The 27,414-nt window shown below is 36.0% G+C and overlaps 2 protein-coding genes across 2 annotated transcripts; both read right to left on the bottom strand.

Moving 5' to 3' along the window:
• Positions 1-615: 615 nt before the first annotated feature.
• Positions 616-4,802, bottom strand: UBQLN2 (ubiquilin 2). The gene has a single exon (XM_081277264.1). The coding sequence runs from the start codon at positions 4,473-4,475 to the stop codon at positions 2,592-2,594; it is 1,884 nt and encodes a 627-aa protein (XP_081133390.1). The 5' UTR covers positions 4,476-4,802; the 3' UTR covers positions 616-2,591.
• A 12,403-nt stretch (positions 4,803-17,205) lies between these two features.
• LOC308639258 (high mobility group protein B1-like) lies at positions 17,206-18,088 on the bottom strand. The gene has a single exon (XM_081277467.1). The coding sequence runs from the start codon at positions 17,936-17,938 to the stop codon at positions 17,291-17,293; it is 648 nt and encodes a 215-aa protein (XP_081133593.1). The 5' UTR covers positions 17,939-18,088; the 3' UTR covers positions 17,206-17,290.
• Positions 18,089-27,414: the final 9,326 nt, after the last annotated feature.

Here is a 27,414-nt window from a genome sequence, read left to right as displayed (position 1 = left end):
GATCTTTTCAGGAAGAAAACAAAACATTAAAAAAATAGATAAAACATCTGGCAAAGCTAAGGATTTCTCTGTTCCTTAAATGTTTGAAAATTTATCTGTTCAATTATCTGATTGAACAGGTCTCAGACAATATCCAGTTTTTCCTATGGTTATTGACTTATTGCTATTTTCTATGCCTCCAGGTTTAGTATTTATTTCTTGTAAAATCATCCATGTTATTAAAATTCTTAAATTTCTGTGTCAGACTAGCTTTGTGATTATCTCAAACATCTACCATCACATTGTAGAGGAATAATAAATCATCATTCCCCAAGTTGTTTTTCTGAAGAACACTGATATTTGTTATTTGGTGTATGTTAAAAAACCTACTCATTTAAAAACATACTAACCAACATTTACTTCACAATAAGCCTCCAAGAGGGACTAGAATATATAGTATTTTGCAAACTTATTTTCCTCTCAATATTTTTTCCAAAACAATTTAGAATTGCTGCAGTATACTTATTAAAATGAGAAACAAGACAAAAATGCCACTGCCACCTTTATTATTTAGCACTGTTATAGAATGTTTAACCATGCAGACATTACGTTATAAATTTTGAAAAGAACATGTAATTATAACTTATCACTGATGATTGCTTACCACGAGAAGCTCAAAAGGATCAACTGAGTACCTATGAAATTAATAAGTTTTGATTAACTGCTAATTTAAATAATCTATGAAAATAAATTTTCCTATATAGCAAAAATAACCTGATAGAAACTCCCACTTATGTCTTTGTTATCTAGGAATAATTTGTCACAAATTATGCAGGACTTAATAAATAAAACTCTCAAATAATATAAAAGGTTCTTAATAATGAGGCAATATATAATATTTCTGGAAAGCAATGCAATTCTGTAGTGCTCACTATTATAATCAATTTAAAACAATCCCAAATTCCCAATTTATCTTTTGTGGAAAGCCTATTAAATGTAATGTTCAACTGATAAAACAAATATGTCAGAATATTAGAAAATTGTAAAAAATAAAGATGATCAACAGAGGACTTGCCTAATAGGTATAAAGTCATATTTCTAACTCAAAAGTATAGGCTGATTTACTAGGGCTACAATATTCAGTGGAACTAAAGAGAATCCAAACATAACAAGTATGAATATGTATACTTCAAATGTGGGAAAGGAGAAAATATTGGCTAACAACTGATTAACCCTTTGAGAAAAATAAGTTAGAACACCTAAATCCATACATCAAAGTAATTCCAGATAGGGCAAAAAATTTAAATTAAACCATGAAAGGGAAATATAGGATAAGATTTATATAATCTTGGGGTGGGAATACCCTTCTAAACATGATCCTAGGGCCAGAAGGCAAAAAGAAGAAGATTTATCCATTTTTAATTTTTTTATTTTTTTTAGTCATTTTTAATGCATTTTCCCTGTGCACAAGAGAATTAACCAATAAAGTCAAAAGATACACTTTCCTTTATACATAGCAGTTAAAAGTAATGCAAACATCACATGACACTTTCAGTAAAAGTTACATTTCCAATTACAAATCAAAATGCATATTAGGGTCTCTTTATGGGAGAAGCTGAGAAGGAAGTCTTAGGTAAAAAGCACTTTCCTGGCATTACTACACTGATCCTTCAGGCTGCACAAAGATTAAGGTCATATACAGTCAATCTGCAAATGTTGACACAATGTTACACTGTAAGATTTCTGTACAATTAAATGTATACTTAGAGATACCAGGATAAACATTTCTACTATATTTTAACTGAACTTGCCTAGCCAACATTTTTCACTGAAAAATTTATCAAATATGCTGTAAGATTCTACAAAATCATGAGACATATCTAGCTCCAGAAATATTTCTTGTATTCTTTCTTATTTGAGTTACACATACTCTGCTCAGATTCTACAGTAATACTTCTAGATGTACAGTTCCAATTGTGCTTACTGTACTGTGTACAAATATAGCAAAAACGATCAATGAATGATATAAATCTTACAGCATTTTGCTAGCAAAAATACATGCCAAAGTCACAATAAGCAATATTGTACCACAAATTAGAGCTTCAAATAATTTGCTTCTGTTTTTAATATCTTCATTCTACATTAAATTACTATCATAGGCTAATGTTTAAAATGCAAATAAATTGGACATCTGTAGGACAAAACTTGTTCACCCAACTGTGAAGGCTGATACCTGTTTCCAAAAATCACAATAAATGCAGAATAAAGAGAAGTGTTTGCATGCAACACCTTTGAGTGAAACAGCATTGATTCCCACCATTCGAAACACAGAAGGAAGGAAACCAAAAGAAAAAAAGGAAGGAAAGAAGGAAGGAAGGAAACAAAGGAGGGGAGAAGGCAGGGGGGAAAGGGAAGGGCGGAGGGAGGGGCAGGAAGGGGGAGAAAAGAAAAAAGGGAGGGAGGGACTCCACCTTAAAATGCATCATATTAGACTTATAATAGACAGATTTAAAAGAATCAAAATGAAAGTAAAGCACGATTTTGTGTGTGTTTAAAGATTTAAGAGCCATTATCAAAAATAAGATACATTTTTTCAAGGTACAGAAATGTAATTAAGATGGCTGGGAGCCCAGCAGCCTCTCAATGGCTGCATTGATGTCGCCTCCTGTTGCTATTAGGGCCTGCAAGTTTGCTTCACGGTTTAAGAACCCCATGGCGTTGAGCTGTTCCAGTTGCTGCTGAAATCTGACTTCTGGATTCGGCAGCTGTGGAGGATTTGCTCCAGCCAGAGCCTGCACCATTTGCTGAATGAACTGCTGGTTGGGTCCAGATTCTGATGTTGGAGTGGTGGTTTCACTGGGTGCAGAGCTGGACACAGTGGGTGCAGTGGGGCCGCCAGAGCCGGTGGAGCCAGGGGGCCCTGCAGGGCCAGTGGGTCCTATGGGCCCAATGGGGCCTATGGGGGTAAAAGGGACTATAGGGCCTATGGGGCCTATGGGAGTGACTGGGCCTACAGGGCCTATGGCGGTTCCCAGCACCCCCACCCCCACACCTGGAGTGAAGCTTGGAATGAGGCCAGGTGCTTCAGTGGCTAATGTCTGTAGCCCCTGCTGGATCTGCATTAAAGCCTGCATTGCTCTTGGGTTTGACATGGCTGATAGCGTGTCTGGATTCTGCATCTGCTGCAGGAAAGCTGGGAGCTGAGGACGCATCTGCTCCTGCAGCTGAGGATTTGCAGTAAACAGTGGGCTATTCAGCATCATCTGTGCAGCCAAATCTGGATTCTGGCTCAGCGACTGCATCATGCTTCTCATGTAGGGTGCGGACAGCATATTCTGAATCAGCTGGGGGTTTTCAGTTATCTGTTGCAGCAGGCTCTGCATTCCTGGGGTACTGAAAATGCTAGCGACATAATTAGCTGCAGCCACAGTGTTCCCAGTAGTATTACTGGAGCTACTGCCAGACCCACTGCCACTGCTTGTGGTGGTACTGGTGGTCGTAGAACTCTGGGTAGTCGTCGGTGGCGCCCATGGATTGGGCAGTGGATCCCGATTTTCTGTGCGGGAAGGCTGAGTACCTTCCCCCGAGGAGGAACTGCTCCCCACTGAGGCAAATGGATTACCCCCAAACTGCTCTTGTGCGGCATTCAGCATGGGTTCTTGAATGTCAGTGTACATGCGCCGTAGAGCATTGTAGCCACCTGGGATGCTTTCGAGATTGCTGAGAGCCAGATCTTGATTTCTCATCATCTCTTGCATCATGGCTGGATTCCTGGCGATTTCGAGAGTCTGCCTCATTATATCTGGGTTGTTGAGCAGGTGACTGATTTCTGGGTTTCTCTGAATCAATTGTTGCATCTGTGGATTGGCCATAATGAGCTGCCTCATCAGATCAGGATTCGAAAGCATGCTCTGAACAAAGGGATTTTCCATGATTTGAATCATCATCTCAGGGCTGGCCATGAGCTGCTGCTGCATCTGGTTCTGGAGCTCAGAGAAGTTGGTCGAGCTCAAACCAAGGCTGCTAAGGCCTGCAAGTCCTCCCAGGCTCCCCAACCCGAACGGGCTGCTATTTGTGGTAGTAGGTGTGGAGTTACTCCTGGGAGTCGACGCCGTGGTGGTGGTAGTAGTAGTTCCCGCGGCACTGCTAGGCTGTGTGGTGGACTGGCCCTGAGGTCGATTCTGGCTTTTGATGACAAGGTGAACAGTCAGTCCATCATGGATGCCATGCTGGATCAAGGTATCTTGATCTTTTAAGATTTTTCCAGCAAAAATCAGCACTAGCTGATCGGTTTGGGATTTGAAGCGTTTTGAAATCGCTTCCTTAAACTGCTGGACCGAGCTATTCTCAGGCACCGCGAACTCCTCTTTCTCTTTGGGGGTCTTCACAGTGACTTTGATGATTTTGGGCTCAGCCGGGGCAGCGGCCGAGCCTTGGGCCGCAGCAGGACCGCGGGAGGGGCGCGGGGGGCCGCTGCTCTCGCCGTTCTCAGCCATGGCGGCCGCGGTGACGCAGGCGGGCAAGGAAGGCGCGGGCGAGCGAGAGAGCGAGGGAAGGAGGAAGGAAGGAGGCGCCGCAGCAGCGGACTGGGCCGGGCTGGGCGAGGAGCGCAGAGCACGGTACCTCTGTGATGAAGATTGCGGTTCCCTGGTCCTCCGGTCGAGAGGGTTCAGCGTAGGCCGCGGGCTGAGGTCTCAGCGCTCAGGTCTCTGGGCCTCCTCCGCCGCCGCCTTGTGATCTGACCGCGCGCACTCCCAGCAACTCCCGCAGCCGCTCCGCCCGCTCCTCCCCGCCCCTTCCCCTCCCCCAGTTCCGCGCTCACTTCCCCGCCCCCCTCTGCTGACGCTGCGCCAGGCCCTGATTGATAGATTTGACTCGGTCAAAATTAAAAACTTATGCACTAAAAAAAAAAAAAAAAAAAAAAAAAAGGGAGAGAGAGGGAAGAGGGAAACAAAGAGAGAGGTGGGGGGGGAGAAGGGACGAGACTAGAAGAGAAGACTAGTCGAGAGAAAAGAGGCGAGGTAGGGAGGGAGGAAGTTGAGAGGGAGGAGGGAGAGGAAAACGGCTTCTGTAAACGACATTGAAAGACCAGTGGAGAATATATATTAGCAATCTGAAAGGCAGTGAAAGGATGAAAGCCTGAATCAAACCGATCCCATGTAAAAGACGAAAAATGAATAATAAAGAACTCTGACAAAGCAAAAAGGAAACAGGAACACCCCCAATGGGGGAAGGGAAGAAGACAGGGTAGGAGCGTACATTTTACAAAAGAAGTGCAAAGGGCCAATAGGCTATGAAAGGGTGATTAAACTCACTAGTAATGAAAGAAATACAAATTATAATGATGATAGTATACTTTTGTCTTATCATATCGGCAACGATGAGAAATAATGATAAACCTTGTTGATAGGGAGCTGAGAAAATGCACTCTCATGCTAGTCGAAGTGTGAATTGTTAATAATCCTAGAGCAATTTGAGAATACAAATTAACATTTTAAAAATATTTCCATCTTTATTTAAAACTACCTCATCTAAAAACTTCCTCTAAGAAAATAATCAATATGTATAAAACAAATACTGTAGCATTAAAAAATATGATTTAAATATTTTAAATGTGTATTTACAAGAGATTAGTCAAACCTACTATGATGTTATCATACAATAAAATAATATGTACTATGTTTAAAAAGTGTTTTTTTATATGATATAAAGTGTCTTTAAAGGTATATAAGAAATACATTGCAGATAAAGGGAAATGATAGTATTTTCACTTTTGGCTTTATTTATGCACAAATAGAAACTATATAAGACATGTATATTTCAATATCAAAAATGCAATAAATATATTTTTACTTTAAAAATATTTTTAACAACTCTTGAGTGTAGCTTGTATGTGTACATGTAGAAAAAAAAATCTGAAAGGCTATACACCAGTATAGGCTATACACCAGTGGTGATTAGTGAATGTTGATATTATGAATAACTCTCACTTTTATAAAATTTTGAATTTTTCAATGGTTTTTATTATGCACTGCATTTATAATTTTAAAAAATAGAAATATATTTTGGGAGAATAGTACAAATAGAAATTGACGGGCACATATAGTAGTAGACATTAATATGTTCACGTATTTCAATACAGATTAAGAAAAACAAAGAAATGGCAGTACTGATAAAAAGAACATGAATAATAGAAGACATAATTTTGAATTTATGTATATATCTCTAACCCTAATTTAGATGATACAGAAAATCATTTTTCCCCTCAAATATCCAGGGGCCATTTAACAGCATTTTAAAGTCATTAGGTCACCAACACCTCAATAAATCTCAAGAAAAAAATATAGGCATGTGATATGCATCAATTAGTATAGTGATATATATGTTCACATATAGTATGCTTAGTATGATTAATACAGAGGCAAAAGATGAACTACTTTTAAATATAGTAATGTGTATAGATCTCAAAAGCCTAATGAATCAGCACATGTCAAATTATACTCTATGGTATTTATAGATGCATTCATATATATGTGAAATATTCTACTAGAAATATTTCTAGAGGGGCTTAGTGGTGGAGATGTTAAGCTGTATGAGATCTTGTGTTCAATCTCTGGCACAAAAAGGAATGAAAATAAAGAAAGCAAGAAAAAGAGAAAGCAAGCAAGCAAGCAAATATACTAAAATGATTCATACCAAACTTTCACATGAGCAAGAAAAAATGGAATAGGATACAAGGCATTGATGGAAAAGAACTTGAATTAAATGTATAAAAACTTGCTTTATTTTAAAAATGGAAGCAAATACGGAAAGATATCGACAACAGGTAATTGTAGGTGGTGGGAATTCCAATTCCTATGTGTTATAGTATATTTTTGTATTCTCTCAAAAAATAAAAAAAAATCAGACAACATCACAGATTATCTTTAATTTCAATAGAATAAAGGCATGTATTAATAATAAAAGTGGGAAGGAAAAACCCAACGACTTAAAAAGTAAAGCCAAACAAACATTTTTGAGACAAAGTGCTAATCAAAGTTCTTATTGGAATAAATTAACAAAAATAATGATAATGAGAACATATAAATCAGCAATTAGCAAAGGATTTCTCTTTGTGTGATCTGAAGAACTTGTTAAGAATACAGATTTCTAGGTCCCATCCAAACCTACTGAAATAAGTGTTGTACAAGAATCTGCACTCTTATAAAACTCAAGTTAAGTAATATTTTATTTACAGGGTATATGTGGATGAATTCAATTAAACTTATATACTCAAAGAGTTGAAATACAAAGAATAAAAAAATATAAATTAATTTGGCATTTAAATAGGATAACAAAAAAATTACAAAAGGGAAATGGGGTGTTGGCTACAAAATGATAACGGCAAACATTAATGAACAAACAAAGTAAAGTAAATTTTGTTAAGCTAACTTAAGAAGTTGTTTTTAAAAACAAGCTAAATAGATAAACCATTGTTAGTTCAGTGATTCTCTTAGCTGGCAATTTCTTCACCAAAGTACACAGTGCAGGGGCAAAAGCACACTCACCTTTTTCCCCTTCCTGAATCCTTCCACAAACACATTCCTTTGAGTTTTTTCCTTTTATTATACAAATCATGCAATGTTTTAACATTTTATTCTAAAATATAATGTAAAATTGTGGTTTAAGTTACTTACAATGAAATAAAATTAATATTCCAGTGACTGAACTTACATGCTTTCATTAGTGAGAAGCAGAGCTGAAACTTAAGGGGAACAAATACATAAAATTAATAGGGTGGGAATACATTTAATCACAGATGAAGGGAATATTTTTTTAAATTATGAGGAAATACTTTATACTGATCTTGACTAACAACAAAGGAAAACTGAAGACCGTGCATGACCAAAATTTAATCAGAAGTAGAAAATCTTAGCGATGTAACAGCCATATTAAAAAATGAGCCAGAAATCAAATAATTAACTATTTTAAAAATCTATTTATTTTTCAATGTGGCAATTGTTTTTAACCTCCTTTATTAAATCCCATTCATATGACAGAAATGATATGAGAAGAATAATAAACCCCTAGCAGTGTTGGAAAGGTAGAAAGAATGCCATCAATGAATTTTCATGTTAAAAAACTAAATAAATTTTAGAAGAAAATTAAATCATGGGGCTGGGAATGTGGCTCAAGCGGTAGCACGCTTGCCTGGCATGCGTGTGGCCCTGGTTCGATTCTCAGCACCACATACAAACAAAGATGTTGTGTCCTCCGAAAACTAAAAAATAAATATTAGAATTCTCTCTCTCTCTCTCTCTCTCTCAAAAAATAAATGAAATCATAAAATTTGCAGAAAAATATTACAGCAAATATTTATATGACCTCACAATGGTGACAACCTTTTTAAAATAACAAAGAATACTATAAGTAAAAAGATGGATAAGTTTCATAAAACAAACAATTTTAAACTTCTATATGTGAAGAAAACAATAAAAAATTAAAAGAGGCAAACTAAAAAATTGTGACATATGTAACCCATTAGTTCTATTTATGACATACACATACTTGGTACAAATCAATGTAGAAAAAGGAATACTCATAGGAAAAAATAAACATTAACTACTATCTTAAAAAAAGGAAAATAAATGTCAGAAAGAGGAGGGAAGGGAGGTAGAGAGGAAAGAAGGAAACAAGGAAGGAAGGAAACATTTTATTTTCTTTAAATAGAAATTAACTTAAATATTTTTTTGTATAAAATTTAAAAAGATTGATATAGTATCCAGTCTTGGCATAGTCCATCCAGACTGCCCAGGACTGCTCATAGTAAACACTATATGGATGATGATGATGATGATGATGATGATTACAGGCAACAGGTACTTTATATATTGCTTAAAGGGCGTTTTGCTAATAAACCCTAAAATTTGATAAAACATGCAGATAATTTTACTGAGCAATTCAACTTTTAGAATTCTTCCCGAGGAAATAATTTCTGTTGTTGAAGTTTTCAGGTGATTATATTAATTAAATACTGTGTTGTCTTCCTGGAGTAATATACAGAATGTAAGGGGAATCCTATGATTGTTCCTCACTCCTGTTGATGCACATGAAACCAAATAATACAGTCAGAACTAGAAAAACAGTAATATAACATAGTGGCAAAACCAGTCTTGAGCCAAACAGACTGGGATTACAACTCCAGTTTGTTTAGTCATGGCTGGGTGACCTTAAGGCAATTCATTCATTTTTCACAATCTCAGTTTCTCCATCAGCAAAAGTGAGACTAATATGCACACTCTTCAAGGTTGTAATAGTTATATACAGTTAAGTATGTAAAGTAGAAAGGGGTGCGTGAGATCAGGAACTACGGAACAAGAATGAGGCATCAAAAGAAGGTTTATTGGGGGGTGCTCCCAGGAGAGGTTCACTGGTCTCCGAAAAGGTAAAGGGCCTGGGAAGTCGCAGGTGGGAAAGGCAAGAACAATGCTAATAAGGGAAGCTGAAGATAGGAGGGCCTAGGCCATCTAAATTGTAGCTACTGACAGCTGGTTGGCTGAGCCCAGTTTAGGGGGATCATGTCTATCACGGGTTGGTCAGGACTGATTGGATTGACAGGGCGATTGCTTCTACTGGTGGGAACCCTTGGTGGTTGGGGTCTGTTGCCATGTCAACTTCTGATTGGCTATTTCAAGTCTTCTCAGCCAGGTGCAAAGTCCCTGCCCAAAACCTTCCTGAAAGGGGAAGGGGAAAGGAAGCCTGTTGACCTAATGAAGTATATGATAGAGACAATAATTGTTCCAATACATATCCCTCTCTGAAAACAAAGCAAATTAATTAAGTTTACCCTCGTATTATGGTTTAGATATGCGGTGCCTCCCAAAGCTACTGTGCTAATACAGGAGGTGAAATGATTAGATTATGAATGCTGTAACCTAATAGGTTCATCCTGGTTTGACTGGAAGGTAACTAACTGTAGGTAGGTGAATTGTGGCTGGAGGAGGTGGGTCACTGGAAGGGTGCAATTTTTCTGTGGCCTCTTCCCCTCTCTCTCTGCTTCCCAACCACCGTATCCTGAGCAACTTCTTCCACCATGCCCTTACTACCATAATGTTCTGCCTCATCTTGGGCCTAGAGCCATGAACTCCACCCACAATAGACTAAACCTCTGAAACTGTGTGCCAAAACAAACTTTTCATACTCTATGGTGTTCTAGTCAAACATCCTGACTAACACATCTTGGTAAATTAAACTGAATCAAAACCAAAAACTAAACAATAAACACACACACACACACAAAAAAAAAAAAAAAACAGTAAAATATAAGCACTAAGACAATGTATTTAGCACATGTGTATTCTGTTTGGGGATATTCTTCCAAATTATATATTGTTCTTATTCTAAGTCCATGATCCCTATAATGGCCTAATTATTTTGAATTTACATTTAGTTTGCTTATAAATAAAGAATGTACAAGTCAGTCTTTCTTGAATGCCCTAAAATTCTGGTGTTATATACCCAATTTAATCTCTAGCACATAAATTTTATTTTTTTATTTTTTTTTTAGTTGGACACAATACCTTTATTTTATTTATTTTTATGTGGTGCTGAGGATCAAACCCATGGCCTCACATGTGTTAAGCAAGCGCTCTACTGCTGAGCCACAACCCCAGCCTCCCCCCCCCCCACTGTAATCTTTTTTTTTTTTTATTGGTTGTTCACAACATTAGAGGGAATGCCTTCAATTTTTCTCCATTCAGAATGATGCTAGCCTGAGGCTTAGCATAGATAGCTTTTACAATGTTGAGGTAAGTTCCTGTTATCCCTAGTTTTTTTTTTTTTAATTGGCAACTTATGAACTGACTTTTGTTAGCCAACACCTAAAACTTGGCAAATTGCCTGTACAAATTCAGATTTATAGCTTCTCTTTTAAAACTAGATGTTCTGGTTACCTTAGGGTATGCCTTTGAAATATAATGTGACTAAAGCTAAATGATGGCTGCATCTATTAGATAAGACAAATATTTTTAATTGCCAGTCATCATCAGGTCAACTTCATTCATATTCTATCTAGTTGGCCTCCTGACATTGAAATTTTTGATAATTTTAGGAGGAGCTTAAGTTTTCCCTTCCTTCTTTCTCCTTCCTGAAGTCCCAAAGCACTGAAGCACTGGGTTGAGTTGGAAAAAGACCAAGAACATAACTGGGTCACTTTCTTAAAGGGTGGAGTATTTACTCTAGGAAGAGTATAAATATATCTGTATAAAAGCAAATATTCTCTTTTCCTTGATGATGATAATTGTAGCTAATACTTCCCCTTCAATTTATCTTTCCATACCCTTTTCCATCAGTTATATGACTTTAAGGGACTTCCAACTGAAAGCTGGGACTTAAAAAAATTAGATGAGACTGAAAGTCTGCCCTCCTTGTGATGCATGAATAGGATTTTATATTATGTCATAGTTTATATTTTAAACTGTAGCAGGAGTTGCCTTTATATGTGCCTTTCAAAAGAATTTGGAACTAAATTCCTTCAAGATTTATAAAATCAATAGAAGACTGAAATAAAAATGGGGAACAAGAGGGAAATGCTCTGATATGATTAAAAATAAGTAATATAGAGGACTGAGGATGGAAAATAAAAGCAGGAAAGTAAATATTTCATGGGAAAATAGAAATTCTTAGAATAACTGCCATTTTCAATCCAAATCAGGACAATTAGGTAAAAATGACTGACACAATATCAGGAGAATGTTTGCCTATCATACTAAAGGTCATAAAGACTTTAAGAATAGAATGGAGGTCATAGGGGATTTTGTAGCCAGTAAAAATGCTCTGGGAGCTAGGTATGGGGGCCTGTGTCTGTAATCCCAGCTACTAGGGAGGCTAAAACAACAGGATTGCAAATTGGTGGTTAGCCACTAAGGGCAACTAAGTTAGACCCCGTCTCAAAAAGCAAGCTCTGGAACTGCTGCAAATAATGATCTAAATCAGATAAGATTCTGTGACAACCCTATAAAGCCTATTTAACTCACAGCATGGTTAAGAGTTGACATTAGCTATATTATACTCCAAAGAGAATGTGTCATCATGGAAAATATTGTATGTGAAGTCTCATTCCAAGTTACAAATCAGAATGCCAACAAAATATACCTGGCGGAAGTGGGAGGAGTTGATTTCTCCACATGCATTGTATGTGGATTCCCAAGACTCTAGTGTTAGTGGAGAAAGCCATAAAAAAAGAACAAGTTATTTGCAAATCCTCAAAGGCAAAAGGGAAATAAAGGAAGTTGAATTGTAAAACAAATCTCTTTAAGGTGACTGCTTTCAGAAGGCAAGTCTATATATAAGGTAAATGAGAAGACTATATTTATTTTTACATAGCTTGATGTCTTCAGTTAGGTATCTGCAGATGGCAATTATTGGTGAATTATTATGCTGTAATTCAGACTCCTCAGATTGCAAAATACTCAGGTTCAAAATCTAAGGAGAATGCCATGTTTATGGTAAAAGTCTTATGGTCTATAGATGGTAAAGGACAACATAGATACTATAATTAGTAAAGTTCAAACTCATTTTGATGGTAAAAATCAGTTGCAACAGTAGATAATGGAAATGATGGCAGTATTATCTAAGACAGTGATCTTCAAGCCTGAATTTGTGTACATAAAGTCTTTTCAAACAATACGAAGATAAAAGTAGTTTAAAAGGAATCAATTTCTAGAAATTCAATATCTGTGTATCTTTTTTCTTAAGACTGAATTGCCAGAAAATTCCCCTAAGGTCAAAGCATGCCATTTGCAATTGACCTTTACCCACTTTACAAAATAAAGACATACTTCTGTTACACATTCAGTATTTTACTATGGTACATTCCCTATTGCCTTTGAGTATAAAAATCTCGGGGCAACAAACCAAGAACCGATTTGAAATTCACATTGGTGTCCATATTGAGAAGCTGAATGACTCTAATGACTAGATAATAAATCCTTTTGCAAATCTGCGATTTCCAATTCTTTGCCTTGCACAAAATTCAAGCAGGACCTAATTATGTTGTCAGCTGATAGATCATTAAAATAACTTAAGAAGATATATCATTATGTGATTTTTGGCATATTATTTGGAAGGAACTCAAAGATGGAAGGAAATTACTAAAACAATGCCCTTATATTCCCTTCTATTTATTAAAAAAATTGCATTGTTCAGACTTACAAAAATGAGAAAGGAATATACTTTCTAGCAATGAGTAATATGTGTGTTTGCATAAATAAAGTGATAAGAAAAATACTGAAATGAATTTCTAATTAAATTTTAGTTTTTATATTTACTATTTATCAAAATTGTCAATATATTTATATTTTTGACCAATTGTGCACTAGTAATAATTATAGTGATAATACAGAACCCTTAAAATTAATTTTAACTTGCTTAATTTTTATAGTAGAGTAGCTCAGATATGGTGGTCAGTGAAAGGATTTTTAAAATAAAAGTACATAAAGTTAGGACAAAAAGTCTGGTGGAGGAGGAAATAAGTAGAAATACACATCAAAGGAAAAAAGGAACATTATAAATTTTCCACTGTTAAAGAACAATCTGTTAATAAAGTGGGTCTCATCTCTAATTGCTATAGTATTTAAATCCTGTTGAATATAAATAAGAGAGTTACATAATAATTTCAAAATGTTAATATTTATAGTATCCCACAAATTACCATACAATTATAATTATAATATCTGTAATTTTACAACTATATGATGACAAAATTTACATGTTAAATATGTATCAGGAAGTAGGCATTTGTTTAAAATTCTTTAAGAAGTATACATAAACAAAAATGTTTGAAGATTTAAGAGTTGCCTTGGGCTGGGGATGTGGCTCAAGTGGTAGCACGCTCGCCTGGCATGCTTGCGGCCCGGGTTCAATCCTCAGCACCACATACAAACAAAGGTGTTGTGTCCACCCAAAACTAAAAGAAATAAATATTTAAAAATTCTCTCTCTCTCTCTCTCTCTTTCTCTCTCTCTCTCTCTCTCTCTCTCTCTCTCTCTCTCTCTCTCTTAAAAAAAATAAGAGTTGCCTTGCTGGCTGTGCTTTTTCTTCTGCTTTGCAGGTCTCATCAGCATCCAGTATAGTTCAAGCTCTGAAAGACTGATTCATGCAAATGAAAAAGCAGATGGGAGAATTTATTAATTTTCAATGATAAAAAGCATTGTTACATCTACTGAAAGTACTCATGTCTATGACTCATATCAGTACATTTCCCCTGAAAAGCTAAATGGAAAGCCAAATAAAAATTATAACTATAAAATGAGAGCTATTTGATTATTTATTGAATGTAAATTGTAAGCCCACCACATTGTTAATAAGAGCAGATACAAGCCAAATCAATAGAAAGATGTGTGATGAATGGGATGTAGTAGAATGGTTGTTACAAACTGAAAGTTTAATTGTATAAATTCATGCTAGTTGCTGTACATCTATCTTCCAACAGAGATAGTCTTGCTTACAGAGTTAGAAATACTGCAAGTTGAATGGTTAAGGCACCTTTATTCATTTGAGTATTGCCAATGTTTACTTTGGGGACCCACTTTTTACTATATTTCTGTGGCTTATTCTTTCTTAAAATGCTAATACAGTCAATCAGGTCACAATATACTTAATGTTATGGTGGACTGAGAATCATTCCATTTCCTCAGATGATTTTGAATCTACTTTCTTTGATTAATAAAATGCCATCATACAATTTAATTCTCAAAAGGCATTCAATTAACTCCTATTTTCTGGTTCTCAAAGTGGGGTGCATTGGAAAGGAACCTTATTATAGTCTGTTATTCACAATGCTGTTTAGGAAGAGCGGAATCAATGAAATAAGCAAGTATAGGGTTTGTTTGATTATTTTGCAGTTGAAATTAATAAATCAGAAATCCATTGTTTTGGGAGAAGTTCATAGGGTTGTGATGGCAGAGGGAGTACATAGTCACATACATACACTTATCACATGTAGGTGAGAATTTAGTGTATAGCATAATAATAACTCAAAATATACAGAAATAATCAAAGAGAGAAAAGCTGGTAACACCAAAGTTTGAAAGAAAATAAGAGAAGTGACAAACCCAGCTGAATGCAGGAAAAACTATGAAGGGCCAAAAAGAGAAAGTTAAAAACACAAGCTTCTGCCAGGCACTATGGCACATGACTGTAATCCAAATAGCTCCAGAGGCAGAGGCAAGAGAATCTCAAGATCAAGGCCAGCAGCAGCAACTTGGTGAGACTCTATGCAACTTATTGAGTGTCTCAAAATAAAAAAATAAAAAATAAAAAGGGCTGGGGACATAACTCAGTGATTGAGTGCCCCTGGGTTCAATCCCCAGTACAAAATAAAAAGGTTCTGTGGAGAAATGTAGCCAAGGGACATTAGCCAAGGAAAGAACTAGACTAGATGTTGATGACATTGACAGAAAAGGATTGGAGAGTGAATGGTAAGAGTCATGAAACAGAAGATGAGACAAAGAATATTTACATGGTAGTACCATTATATGTAGATTTCTAATTGATTTCAAGTTCTCTTCAGAAGGAAAATAGTATAGAACATTGGGCATGAAATTAACAGAGTAAAGACTAGATAGGGAGATACCTTTAGGGTTCTAAGAGAGGAGGATATTGGCGCTGTTCTGATATAAGAAACCAGTTTAATACAATTAGGTTACAAAATCTTGTGCCAATTCTGTGTGAGGGGAACATTCTACTGATCATAAACAAAAAGAACAAATCAGTTGTTGTTTGTTGTTGGAGTTTTAATTTTTTTTTGTTGCTTTTGCTCAACCCATAAAAAATAAGAATAGAAAACAGACTTGTAGAAACAGATATGAGTGATTTTCAATGTGCGTAAGGGAGCGCAGAATCTATTTTCTGAATAATCTGCCTCATAAAATGAAGCAGTCATAGGGAAAGAAAAGCTAATTTAGACATTTAGTTACTCATCTGAACAAAGTGAAAGTGAAGTTAGTTTTGAGGGAAAATTCCAGTTATGTCTCGGAGTAAACATAGACAATAAAGAGGAGGCACTTGTTGATGTGAACAAGCATATTGGTTGTAGGTGAAAAAGAGTATGCTAGTGAATAACAGTTGTCCCCAGAGCCAAAAATTTGTAAGTATAAATATATTCTTTGGAAGGTTTTTAAAAATATTTTTTCCTAAAAATTAGATAACCAACAACAGACAACATTGAATTGTTCACATCCTTAGGTTTTTCCTGTAGCTGTGCTACCATGATTTAGGAAACACTTCCTAGAAGATATTTATAATTCTTTATGCAGGAACATGAAAATCTATCTGGTGAGGACAATTATTTAATGGGAACAAGAGAGTTATGAGAATGATTATTATGATGACTTGGTGATCATTAGTTAAGGGATGGCAATTGCATTCTCACAGTAATTATTAGTAGGTACTCATTATTCTCGTTTGTTAAAGAGAAAAAATGAGGTGTAGAACTGTTAATTCACTTGTCCAAGGTCATACATCTAATAGGCAGCAGAGCTAGGATTCAAGGATAGTTAGACTGAAATGAAAATGTGTGTGTGTGTGTGTGTGTGTGTGTGTGTGTGTATCTTGTGATAATTGATTAGTATGTAGTAGTCAAATACTAGGCATACTGGCCTAAGGAAGATGTAAATTCATAACCTAGCCATATAGTTAATTTGAGAAGAATAATTTTAAGTAAACTTATTGAAATATTATATATAAATATATGTGTAAAGTGCCCACATCAAGTGTGTAGAATTCAATGGGCATATCTGTGTAACCAGAACCCAGAAAAAGAAACAGAATATTAGCAGCCTCTCAGAGACTTTTATGTTCCTTTCTAGTCACAGTTCCTTCCCAAAGATAAACACCATCCTAATTTCTAACACAATACCTTTAGTGTATCTGTTTTTGAACTTTACATAAAAGGAATCTATCAGTATGTATTACTTAGTGTCTGCCTTCTTTTGCTAAACATTATGCTTGTAAGATTCATCCCCATTATTTTATGTAGCAGTAATTCATGCATTGTCATTGTTGAAAAGAAATACTTAAAAAAATCACACAGGTAACATCTTTTTGCCAATTAGCAGTATAGCGTAGTAGAACAAAACCAGCTGTGAAGTAAGTTAAATCCTAGTCAGCCTAGCATTTAAACAGCTTCTTCATAAACTGGTTCTGCAATCTTAGACTATCCACTTAATGTCTTTTTTTTTAACATTTCAATTTTTTTCTTTAAAAGGAGTGAGTTGTGTACAGGGGGTTTAAATGCTTTATAGACAAGGAAAAAAACTGCTCTAGAACCAACTTATTCATCATCATCATCTTCTTCTTCATCTTCATCTTCTTCATCTTCCTCTTCCTCCTCATCCTCTTCATCTTCCTCATCTTCCTCCTCTTCCTTCTTTTTCTTGCTTTTTTCAGCCTTGACAACTCCCGTTTTTGCTGCATCAGGTTTTCCTTTAGCTCGGTAGGCAGCAATATCCTTTTCATATTTTTCCTTCAGCTTGGCAGCTTTCTTTTCATGAGGCTGCTTACCATCTGCAGCAGTGTTATTCCACATCTCTCCCAGTTTCTTTGCAACATCACCAATGGATAGGCCAGGATGTTCTCCCTTGATTTTGGGGCGATACTCAGAACAGAACAAGAAGAAGGCCAATGGAGGCCTCGTGGGTGCATTGGGATCCTTGAACTTCTTTTTTGTTTCCCCTTTAGGAGGGATATAGGTTTTCATTTGTCTTTCATAACGGGCCTTGTCCGCCTTTGCCATGTCTTCAAATTTTCCTTTCTCTTTAGCAGACATGGTGTTCCACCTCTCTGAGCACTTCTTAGAAAACCCTGAGAGGCTGACTGAAGCATCTGGGTGCTTCTTCTTGTGCTCCTCCCGGCAAGTTTGCACAAAGAATGCATATGATGACATTTTGCCTCTCTGCTTCTTAGGATCTCCTTTGCCCATGTTTAGTTATTTTTCCTCAGCGAGGCACAGAGTCGCCCAGTGCCCGTCCTGCTCTCACTTGCCCCGGCGCTGTCTCTATGGAGCTCAATGTACTGCAATGGCTGTGAGAGCGGGAGCCAGACGCAGCCTCCTCACTCTCTCCGCTCTGTTACATTACTCTCCTCCACTTAATGTCTTTGTTCTTCAGTTTCTTCAAATATGGATGGTATTATCTGTCTCAGGATTGTGTGAAGGTAGAATGCGATGGTCCCCAATTTACCATGGTCCAACTTAACAATTTTTATTTGATTTACTCCATTTCTGTCCGCATTCTCCTCTTTCTTCTTCCTCTACTAATCTTCCTTTAGCTCATTTATTTATTTTGATTGGTGCTTTCTACATATACTTTATGTATATGGAATTTCCTGTGGAATCACATAGCATGCTTTTGTTAAATTCAGTCTGCATTTCCTCCCTTTCCTGTTCCTTCTCTGTCCCTATCTCCTTCTTCTACTCCATTTATCTTCCTTATGTCTTTATGATATCCATACCCCTCCCTTTTCCCATTATTTTGCTCTTGCTTCCTCAAATGAGAGAAAACATTAAACCTTTGGTTTTCTGAGTCTTATTTCACTTAGCTTGATGTTCTTCAGTTCTAGCTATTTACCAGAAAAATGCCTAATTTCATTCTTATTTATGGCTGAGTAGATCTCCATTGTGTGTGTGTGTGTGTGTGTGTGTGTGTGTGTGTGTGTGTATCACATTTTCTTTGTCCATTCATCTGTTGACAACACCTAGATTGTTTCCATAACTTGGCTATTATGGATTGCACTGCTGTGAGTATTAATATGCATAGATCATTATAGTATGCTGATTTTAGCAGAAACATTTTATTGGATGCCATCCCACTTACTGATTCTTGGTTTTATTTCATGAGCTTTAGGACTCTTAAGGAAACCAATGACTATGCCTGTATGTTGAAGTATGGACCCTCTGTTTTCTTCTAGTACTTCCAGAGTTTCTGGTCTAAACCCTAGGTCTTTGATCCACTTTGAGTTGACCTCTTTTGCAGGGTAGGAAGTAGGGATCTAGTTTCATTCTTCTACATATGGATATCCAGTTTTCCTAGCATCATTTGTTAAAAAGACTTTTTTCTACAACGTAAGTTTTTGGCATCCTTGTCAAGAATCAGATGACTATTTGTGTGGGTTTGTCTCTGTGAACTCTATTCTATGCCACTAGACTTATGTATGCTTTTATGCCAATGTCATGCTGTTTTTGTTACTAGAGGAATGTTGTATAATTTAAGATTGGGTATTGTGATGCCTCCAGCAATACTACTATTGCTCAGAATTGTTTTGACTATTCTGGGTCTTTTATTATTCCATATGAATTTCAGAACTATTTTTTCTATGAAGAATTTCATTATTATTTTGATGGGGATTGCATTGAACCTGTAGGTCATTTTTGGTAATAAGCTGATTTAAAAATATTAGTTCTGCCTGTTCAAGACCATTGGAGGTCTTTCCATTTTCTTATGTGTGCTTCAATTTCTTTCTTCAGTGCTCTACAGTTTTTATTTTAGAGGTGGTTTCTTTGTTAAATTTCTTTGTTAAATTTATTTCCAGGTATTTTATTGTTTTGAGACTATCATAAATGGAATTGTTTTCTTTTACATCAATTTCACTATTGGTGTACAAGAAAGCTATTGATGCTTGTATTTTGATCTTGTATCCTGCTACTTTGAGAAATGTATCAGCTCTAGGAGTCTTCTAGTGGAATCTTTTTGTCTTCTAAATATAGGCACTTGTCATCAACAAATAGAGATAATTTTATTTTTATCAAAATTCTTGTTTAATTCTGGGAATTTTAAAATTTCTCCCTTTATTTATTCTTTGATTTTATCTTTTTTATTTTATTGTTATTTTTTTATTTTTTATTTTTTTAGTCATACATGACAGCAGAATGCATTTTGACATATAATACATACATGGAACGCACATACATCAATTGTATTGTCTATTCTATTCTGCTTCCCTTCCTATTCTCCCTACTCCTCCCCTCTCTCCCCTATGATTTTTATCATCAGTCAAAAAGTGTATTGTTCAGGGTTGGGGTTGTGGCTCAAGGGTAGAGCAGTTGCCTGACATGTGTGAGGCCTTGGGTTTGATTCTCAGCACTGCATATAAATAAATAAACAAATAAACAAACAAACAAATAAATAAATAAAAGATCCATTGACAACTAAAAACTTTTTAAAAAGTGTATTGTTCAATCTCCATGTTTTTATAATATTTCATGCTGTAGATTTCTAACTTCATTCCTAACTTCATCTAATAAGAGCCACGGAATTGTAAGAATTTTTTTTTGTATTTGCTAAGACTTGCTTTGTGACTACAAATATGGTCTATTTTGAAGAAGGCTTTATGAGTTCTTGAGAAGAAAGTGAATTCAGCTGATGTTGGATGCAATGTTCTGTAGAGATCTGATAGGTTCATGTGATTTATAGTATTTTTAGGTCAGAAATATCATTATTCATATTGTATGTGGATTACCTATCAGTGAGACAGGTGTACTAAAATTACCCATTATTATTACATTGGGTCCTGTTTGAATCTTTATATAAAGAAGTGTTTGTTTATGTAATTAGGTATACCAACTTTGAGGCATAAATATTTACTTTTTCTATCCTTTTGTTGAATTTTTCCCTTTATCAGTATGAAGTGAATATTTTTTGTCTGTTCTGACTGATTTTTGGTTGAAATCTTTGTCAGATATGAGAATAGCTACTTCTTCTTGGACTCTACTTGCATGAAATATTCTTTTCCATCCTTTTACTTTCAGCTTGTGAATGTCTTTGCCTATGAATCTTTTGCAATCAATATATAGTTGGGTCTTCTGTTTTAATTCACTCTTCCAGTTTGCCTTTTTATTGGAGAGATGAGACCATGAGATTATTTATATTCAGTTTTATTATGGAAAGCTATTTATTATTTACTGCTGTGTCGATGTGTTTCATATATTTAATATGTTTTTTTTTTGTACCAGGAATTGAACCCTGGGGCACTTAACCACTGAGATACATCTCAGACCTTTTCATTTTTTATTTTGAGATAAGGTCTTTCTAAATTGTTTAGGGCTGGCTTTGAACTTGCAATCCTTCTGCCTCAGCCTCCCAAATTGCTGGGATTGCTCAACTATGCCACCATACCTGGCTTTGATATGATCTTAATTTTTATTTGCTCTTCTAGTGAGCTTCCTCCATTTTGTGGTTTTGGTGTTTCTTTTCTTGTTCTGCTATTTATAGTATTTCTTTTTCTTTTCTTTTTTTTTTTTTTGCTGCAGTGTTGGTGATGAGTGCTGATGCTGGCATGTTTTCATTTCTTCTATGATTCTGAAGGATAGCTTTGATGAATGTAGCAATTCTTTTTTTTTTTTTTTTTACTTTCTTTCAGGACTTACAATATCTCACTCCAAGCCTGCTTGGATTTTAGAGTCTAAACTCAGATATCAGAAGTTATCATCTGTTAACCACTGTGACCTGACAGTTTTCTCCTGAGGCTTTGAAGATTCCATCCTATTCTGAATGTTAGGCATTTTAATTATAATGTTTTCTAGAGAAGTATTTTTTGATCTTGTCTCATTGGGCTTCTGTATGCCTCCTATAAGTGGATATCCATATTCCTAATGTTTTTGTAAAATGTTTTGCTATGATTTCACTGAAATGGTTATTAATGACATTAGCCTGCATCTCCATACCCTCTTCAATTCCAATGACTCTTACAATTGTTGTAATATTTGATATTAATGTTGTCCCAGAGATTTTGTGTATTCAGTTCATATTTTTTTTCCTTATTACTGATCAACATTCACATACCCTATCTTCAAGGCTTGAAGTTCTGTTTTCTATGTAATCTAATCTGTTGGTGATAGTTTCAACTATATATTTTTATTTGATTTATTTTGTCTTTCATTTCCAGAATTTCCATTTGATTTCTTTTTAGAATCTCTTGTTGAAATACTTTTTCACTTGCTGCATTTTATCTCATTCTATTCCTTAGATCTTCTTTTATCAATTATTTTAATAATAAAGTTTTTGTGATCTTTTCTGAATTCATGTCCTTCAATATCTGTGGGTTCAGTTATTGGAGGTGTAAGTAAATTTTTGTAGTTGTTGTTGACCTGTTGTCCTCATGTTTTCAGTGGTCCTCGATTTGTACATCTATTGAGATGTATTTCTCTTTCTCTTTTATGTGCAGGTACTTTGGTGAGTATTTATGTCATTATAACAAGTACAGTTATCAAAATATATTTAGGCACCAACACATTTGGTAAGCAAAATCAGTGTCAATTTCAAACCCTAATTATTCTTTGAAAGGAGTGAATTTCACAAATAACAGTGATAATTCAAGAGTAAGTATATATAAACATATTTTATAAGTGTAATAACTAACAATTGCTACAACTTTCTTAATCCAGAAGGAATGTAGGTGAAGAGTTATAACAAATAGGCTGAAAAGCTTAGACATTAATAATTATACACTATATTGAATTTGAAGATGGGCTACAGGAAAGAAAATAAAGATAGGAATAAAAGAAAAAGAAAGAAGAAATTAAATGAGTGGAGAAAGTAAAGTGGACATAGAATAGGGGAGACAGATGTTAGTGAAGCAAAAAGTTGTATATAGGAGACACTAAGTATTAGTATCAATTGGATTATAAATAATTATCATAGAGGGTCATGTTATTTCTTGTTGAAGTTTTTGAAATAAAGACTTTTATATCTGGTGTTTCAATTTTAGAAACTTTGAACTGTGAGGAAGTTTGTATGATGCAAATATCATTCTGTTTGTTTTTAGCTCTGACCCAAACCAGCCAAATTTGTGAGGTGAGTCTGTTTGCTGAATTTGGCCCCCTTCTTGCCTGACTAACACTACTAGAAGGAGAGATGGGAATGAACAGATTTCACTGTCAAAAATGGCTTTGTTGGGCTGTGGTTTGGCTCTGCAGTAGAGCGCTCACCTTGCACATGCAAGGCCCTGGGTTCGATTGTCAGCACCACATGTAAATCAATTTAAAAAAAAAAGGTATTGTGTCCAACTACAACAACAACAAAAATATTTTTTAAAAATGGCTTTGTTGTTGTGTCTGAGGATAAGAGTCTCACAAAACATCTGGACAGTTCCTCCACGTGCTCCATCTGTAGACTGTCCTGGATTGAATTGCACTACCCGTTCTGAGAAACCCTGTGTGTGCTCTGAGGAGAGGTGTGTGGGAGCATTACTCTATCTTCTGGGTTTGAAGGAAGTAGGACTCCTGTCTGTTCCTGATTTATTCCAGTTTCCCCACACCCATCAACCAAACTGTCCCAAAGATCATCCTATCAATTTTAAATAGGAATGTCTTTTATTCTTCTCCACTTTGCAAAGTGATTGAATAGTCACTCTGAGTTTCTCCCCAGAGTCCCAGACTCTTTTTTGCTCAGATTGTCTCTCAGAATGGGAACTCACCATTCCAGTGAGAAGTTGAGCCTAAATAGTTGTTTGTTCTTGGGTATTCAAAAAGCAAGTATACCAAATACAGGACAAAAAGAAAATAAAAAGAGAAAGTGAAAAAAAAAAAAACTATTTCTGAAAAACAATGGTAAATGGCAGGAATTCCTGGTCTACTGGCTGGAGAAGTCCAATCAATAAGCCCTTTCCCACTCTAACCTTCTCTTCTAGGGAAGCTCTAATCACTTCTGCTTTGGAATGTTGATTCTCTCTCCACCCAGAGAACTTGTGGACTTTCTCCTATGTAGGCACAGCCCAGATTTTCTGAGTTTGTCTGCTCCAATTGTGGGGATATTGTTCAGTTTCTTAAGCTTGGTGGGAGAATACCTTTTGGCTTGTTGTAAGAGTGTTCCCCCCCCCCACACACACACACAGTGAGCCATAGCATGCCCAATACTGATGTTGTTTATTGTTTTTATTAATTATCTATTATAGAAACCAATATTTTTCATTTTCTCCTGCTTGCCTACTCATTGAGTTTTTTTCCCTGTCTTTTCTCACCATTTACCTTTCTCAATGTGTTGCTATACAACTGCTAATCCCTCTGAGCTGCCACCTTCCCCCAAATGTAAAGTTCCTTGATAAAATTTGGGCTTCTGGTTTCTCTAAAAATTTCTAGTGGTAATATGCTGAATATTTATTATGTCATTTTTAAGCCCTCTAACACAAATTAACTCATTTAAATATTACAGAAAACTTTATGTGGAACATTCCATCATTACTATTATTTTAGCATTGAGGTAACAGAGAAGCTAAGTGGCTGGCCTTAGCTGAAGAATTCTGTGAAGAATTTGATCAACAGATTAAGTTTCATGTTGCTGTGAAATTCTGATTCAATAACTTAAAACAGTAGAAATCCATAAATACATATATCATATGACTTCAAGTTAAATATAACTGTGAAGCCAGATTTAAAGTTAGATAGTCAGGGCTGGGGATGTGGCTCAAGCGGTAGCGCCTGGCATGCGTGCGGCCCGGGTTCGATCCTCAGCACCACATACCAACAAAGATGTGTCCGCCGAAAAACTGAAAAATAAATTAATAAAAAAGAAAAAAAAGAAAAAATAAATAAAGTTAGGTAGTCAGTATAGTTAGGTAAATCGGGTCTAATACCGAGTGAAATCTAAAATGGAGGCCATGCTGAGAATGATTCCAGGAAACGCAGGACAACTCATGGAATGTTAATGAAGTCCTGAAAAGGCCCTAGGCCAAAGTCCATCCCAAAGAAGTGTTAATGAAGTCCTTCCCAGACTACTTCTTTGGCCCACCTGTGTCCCACCCCTCGGGCCTTCCCACCTACATTCCATCACTGAAAGAAACTATAAAATGGAGAGACAACCGCACTTCCATGGATTCCACCTCTTGGGTCCCCTTCTTCCTCCGGGAGAAGTCTTTTCTGCTGTCCTTTAATAAACTTCTAATTTCTACTCTGACCTTGCCTCGGCGTGCTTCTTTGGTGTTATTCTTCAACATCGGGGAAGCAAGGACTTGTCACCGGTCAACAGCGGTAACAACTGCACCATTGGAATTTTAAATATGGATGGTAATTTTGAGAATGTCTAGGCCCCCACATCATACCTCCATTGATTTACAGAGTAGTAAGTTGGAGATTCAGATGAAATAATTTATATTTTGTTATTTCATCTCAATATTCTAGGGGTTAATGACTACCCTCTCCCTTTTGCTTCACCCAAGGGCAAACTTCACAGTTTTATATTGCTACTGTAACAAATTAACACAATCTTGTATCTTCAAAAAACAAAGTTTATTATTTCACAGTTTCTGTAGGTAAGAAATCCAACAGCAGTGTGTCTTGGTTGGTTTCTCTGCTCCAGGTCTCACAGGCCAGAATCAAGATATTGGGTGACCTTAGCTCTTATCTGGAGACTCTGGAAGATAATCCTCTTTCAAGCTTCTTATGGTTTGAATGTGAGGTGTCCCACAAAAACTCTTGTGTAAAATAATGCAAGAACAGTCAGAGGTGAAATTATTAGAGTATGAGAGTCTTGATATAATCAGTGAATTAATCCCCTGATGTAGATTAACTGAAGGCAGGTAGAGTGGGGCTGGAGGAGGTGGGTCCCTGTCTTTGGGCTTTATATTTTATATCTGATAAGTGTATCATCTGCCTTCTGATCATCACATGATTGCTTCCCTCCACCACACTCTTCCACCATGATGCTATGTCTCACTCAGAGCCTCCAGGAATGGAGTTGGCTGTTTATGGACTGAGACCTCTGAAATTGTGAGCCCCTAAATAAACTTTTCCTCCTTAAAATTGTTTTTGTTAGGTCTTTTGATCATAGCTTCAAAAAAGCAGCGTAAAACAAAGCACATTCAAGTAATTGACCTAATTCAATTCCATTTAGTCCCTGTATCCTTGTTTTTTTGATTAATTTATTTTTTTATTTTTAGGTGGACACAATATCTTTATTTTGTTTTTATGTAGTGCTGAGAATCGAACCCAGTGCCTTACACATGCTAGGTGAACGTGCTACCACTTGAGTCACAGCCCCAGCCCCCTGTATCCTTGTTAGTGGTTGGCTGAGTGGCTGCCCACATTCTTTGATACTTTGTTTGTCTTCAAAGCCAGTAACAGCAAATTGGGTCTTCAGTTAAATCTTTCCAATCTTCTCTTCTGCCTCATTCCATGTGCCTCTTTCTATTTCTCCAAATCTCTCTGATCCACCATCCGCCCTCCTCCTCTATTTTAAAAGACATCTTGGGACCACCCAAATCATTCAGAATAATCTCTTAGGATTAGCCAAAATTATTTTACTTCACAACAGAACCTAAGATTAATGGAATAACTGGGTGTTGGGAATCTTGAGAGTATACCTTTATAATTCTGATTACCACATTGCCTTTACCTTATTTGAAGTGTATATATCTTTATGCTAGACTTAAGCATTTAATTATCAGGTCTCTGCCTTGGGGCTAAATAGTATACTGGCTAATTGTACAGACTCTGGAGTCTTACTACTTTGGTCAAAATGCTTTCTGTACCACTTTTCACTGGCTGAACTAGGACAAATAATTGACTTTTTAAAAATTCAGTTTCTCAACTATAAATTGAAATAATCATGATATCTGTTTTAGAGGTATAGGTTAAATAGCACATAATAACTTAGTTATTGGCATTTTAACCCTGAGCTCCTAACACCATTTTTGATGTGTCATTTTGATGTGTCAATAAATCATAGCCATAATTTTATACTACATAGAGATTGCTTTAATGACACCCATGACTCTATTGATCTTCTTTTCTGACTTAACCACCTTTTATACTGTAGATTTCTTGAAGCCTAGAATATAATTCATTTTTTATTCCCAGAATCTAACTCAGAATCCAGAGTGTAATCGAGATTATAATATCAACATTAGCTGAATAAATAATATATTAATAAATTACTGTTCCAAAGAATTCAGTCTCTGACTCCAACAGATAGCCTTACTGTTTAGGACTTATAGGTCCAATAGGTATGTAATTTCCTGATATGGCTAGAGAGAGTATGATACTCATTGAAAGTTATATAGGTAGTTAGCACTAATTTTCCCTGTGATATGACTATTTTCCATGTACATATTTTATGTATTCAATTAAATTTTAAATATCAAAATATAGAGTGCATACAATTATCATTATGGATTGTGGGGAAATTCAGAGATTAAATCATCATTGAGTTCCAACTAATGTCCTGAGAGCTGACATGATTATTTTAATCATTCCATCTTCATGCTTGGAAATGAGAACCTGCAAAAAGCTAAGGGATCAATAAACTAAAGAGGAATTACCACTTTAAGAGTCACTTTTTTTCCTGGCAAGCATGCATGGGGGGATACTCTTATACATTGTTGGTGGGAATGTAAATTAGTACAGCCCCTATGTAAATCAATATGGAGGTTCTTCAAGAAGTTATAAATAGAACTACCATACCATCCACC

This window comes from Spermophilus citellus, assembly GCF_964194105.1.
Source record: "Spermophilus citellus genome assembly, chromosome: X".
Taxonomy (NCBI): Eukaryota; Metazoa; Chordata; class Mammalia; order Rodentia; family Sciuridae; genus Spermophilus; species Spermophilus citellus.
Note: the sequence above shows the minus strand (reverse complement) of the source record. Positions and strands in the feature narration are given on the sequence as shown.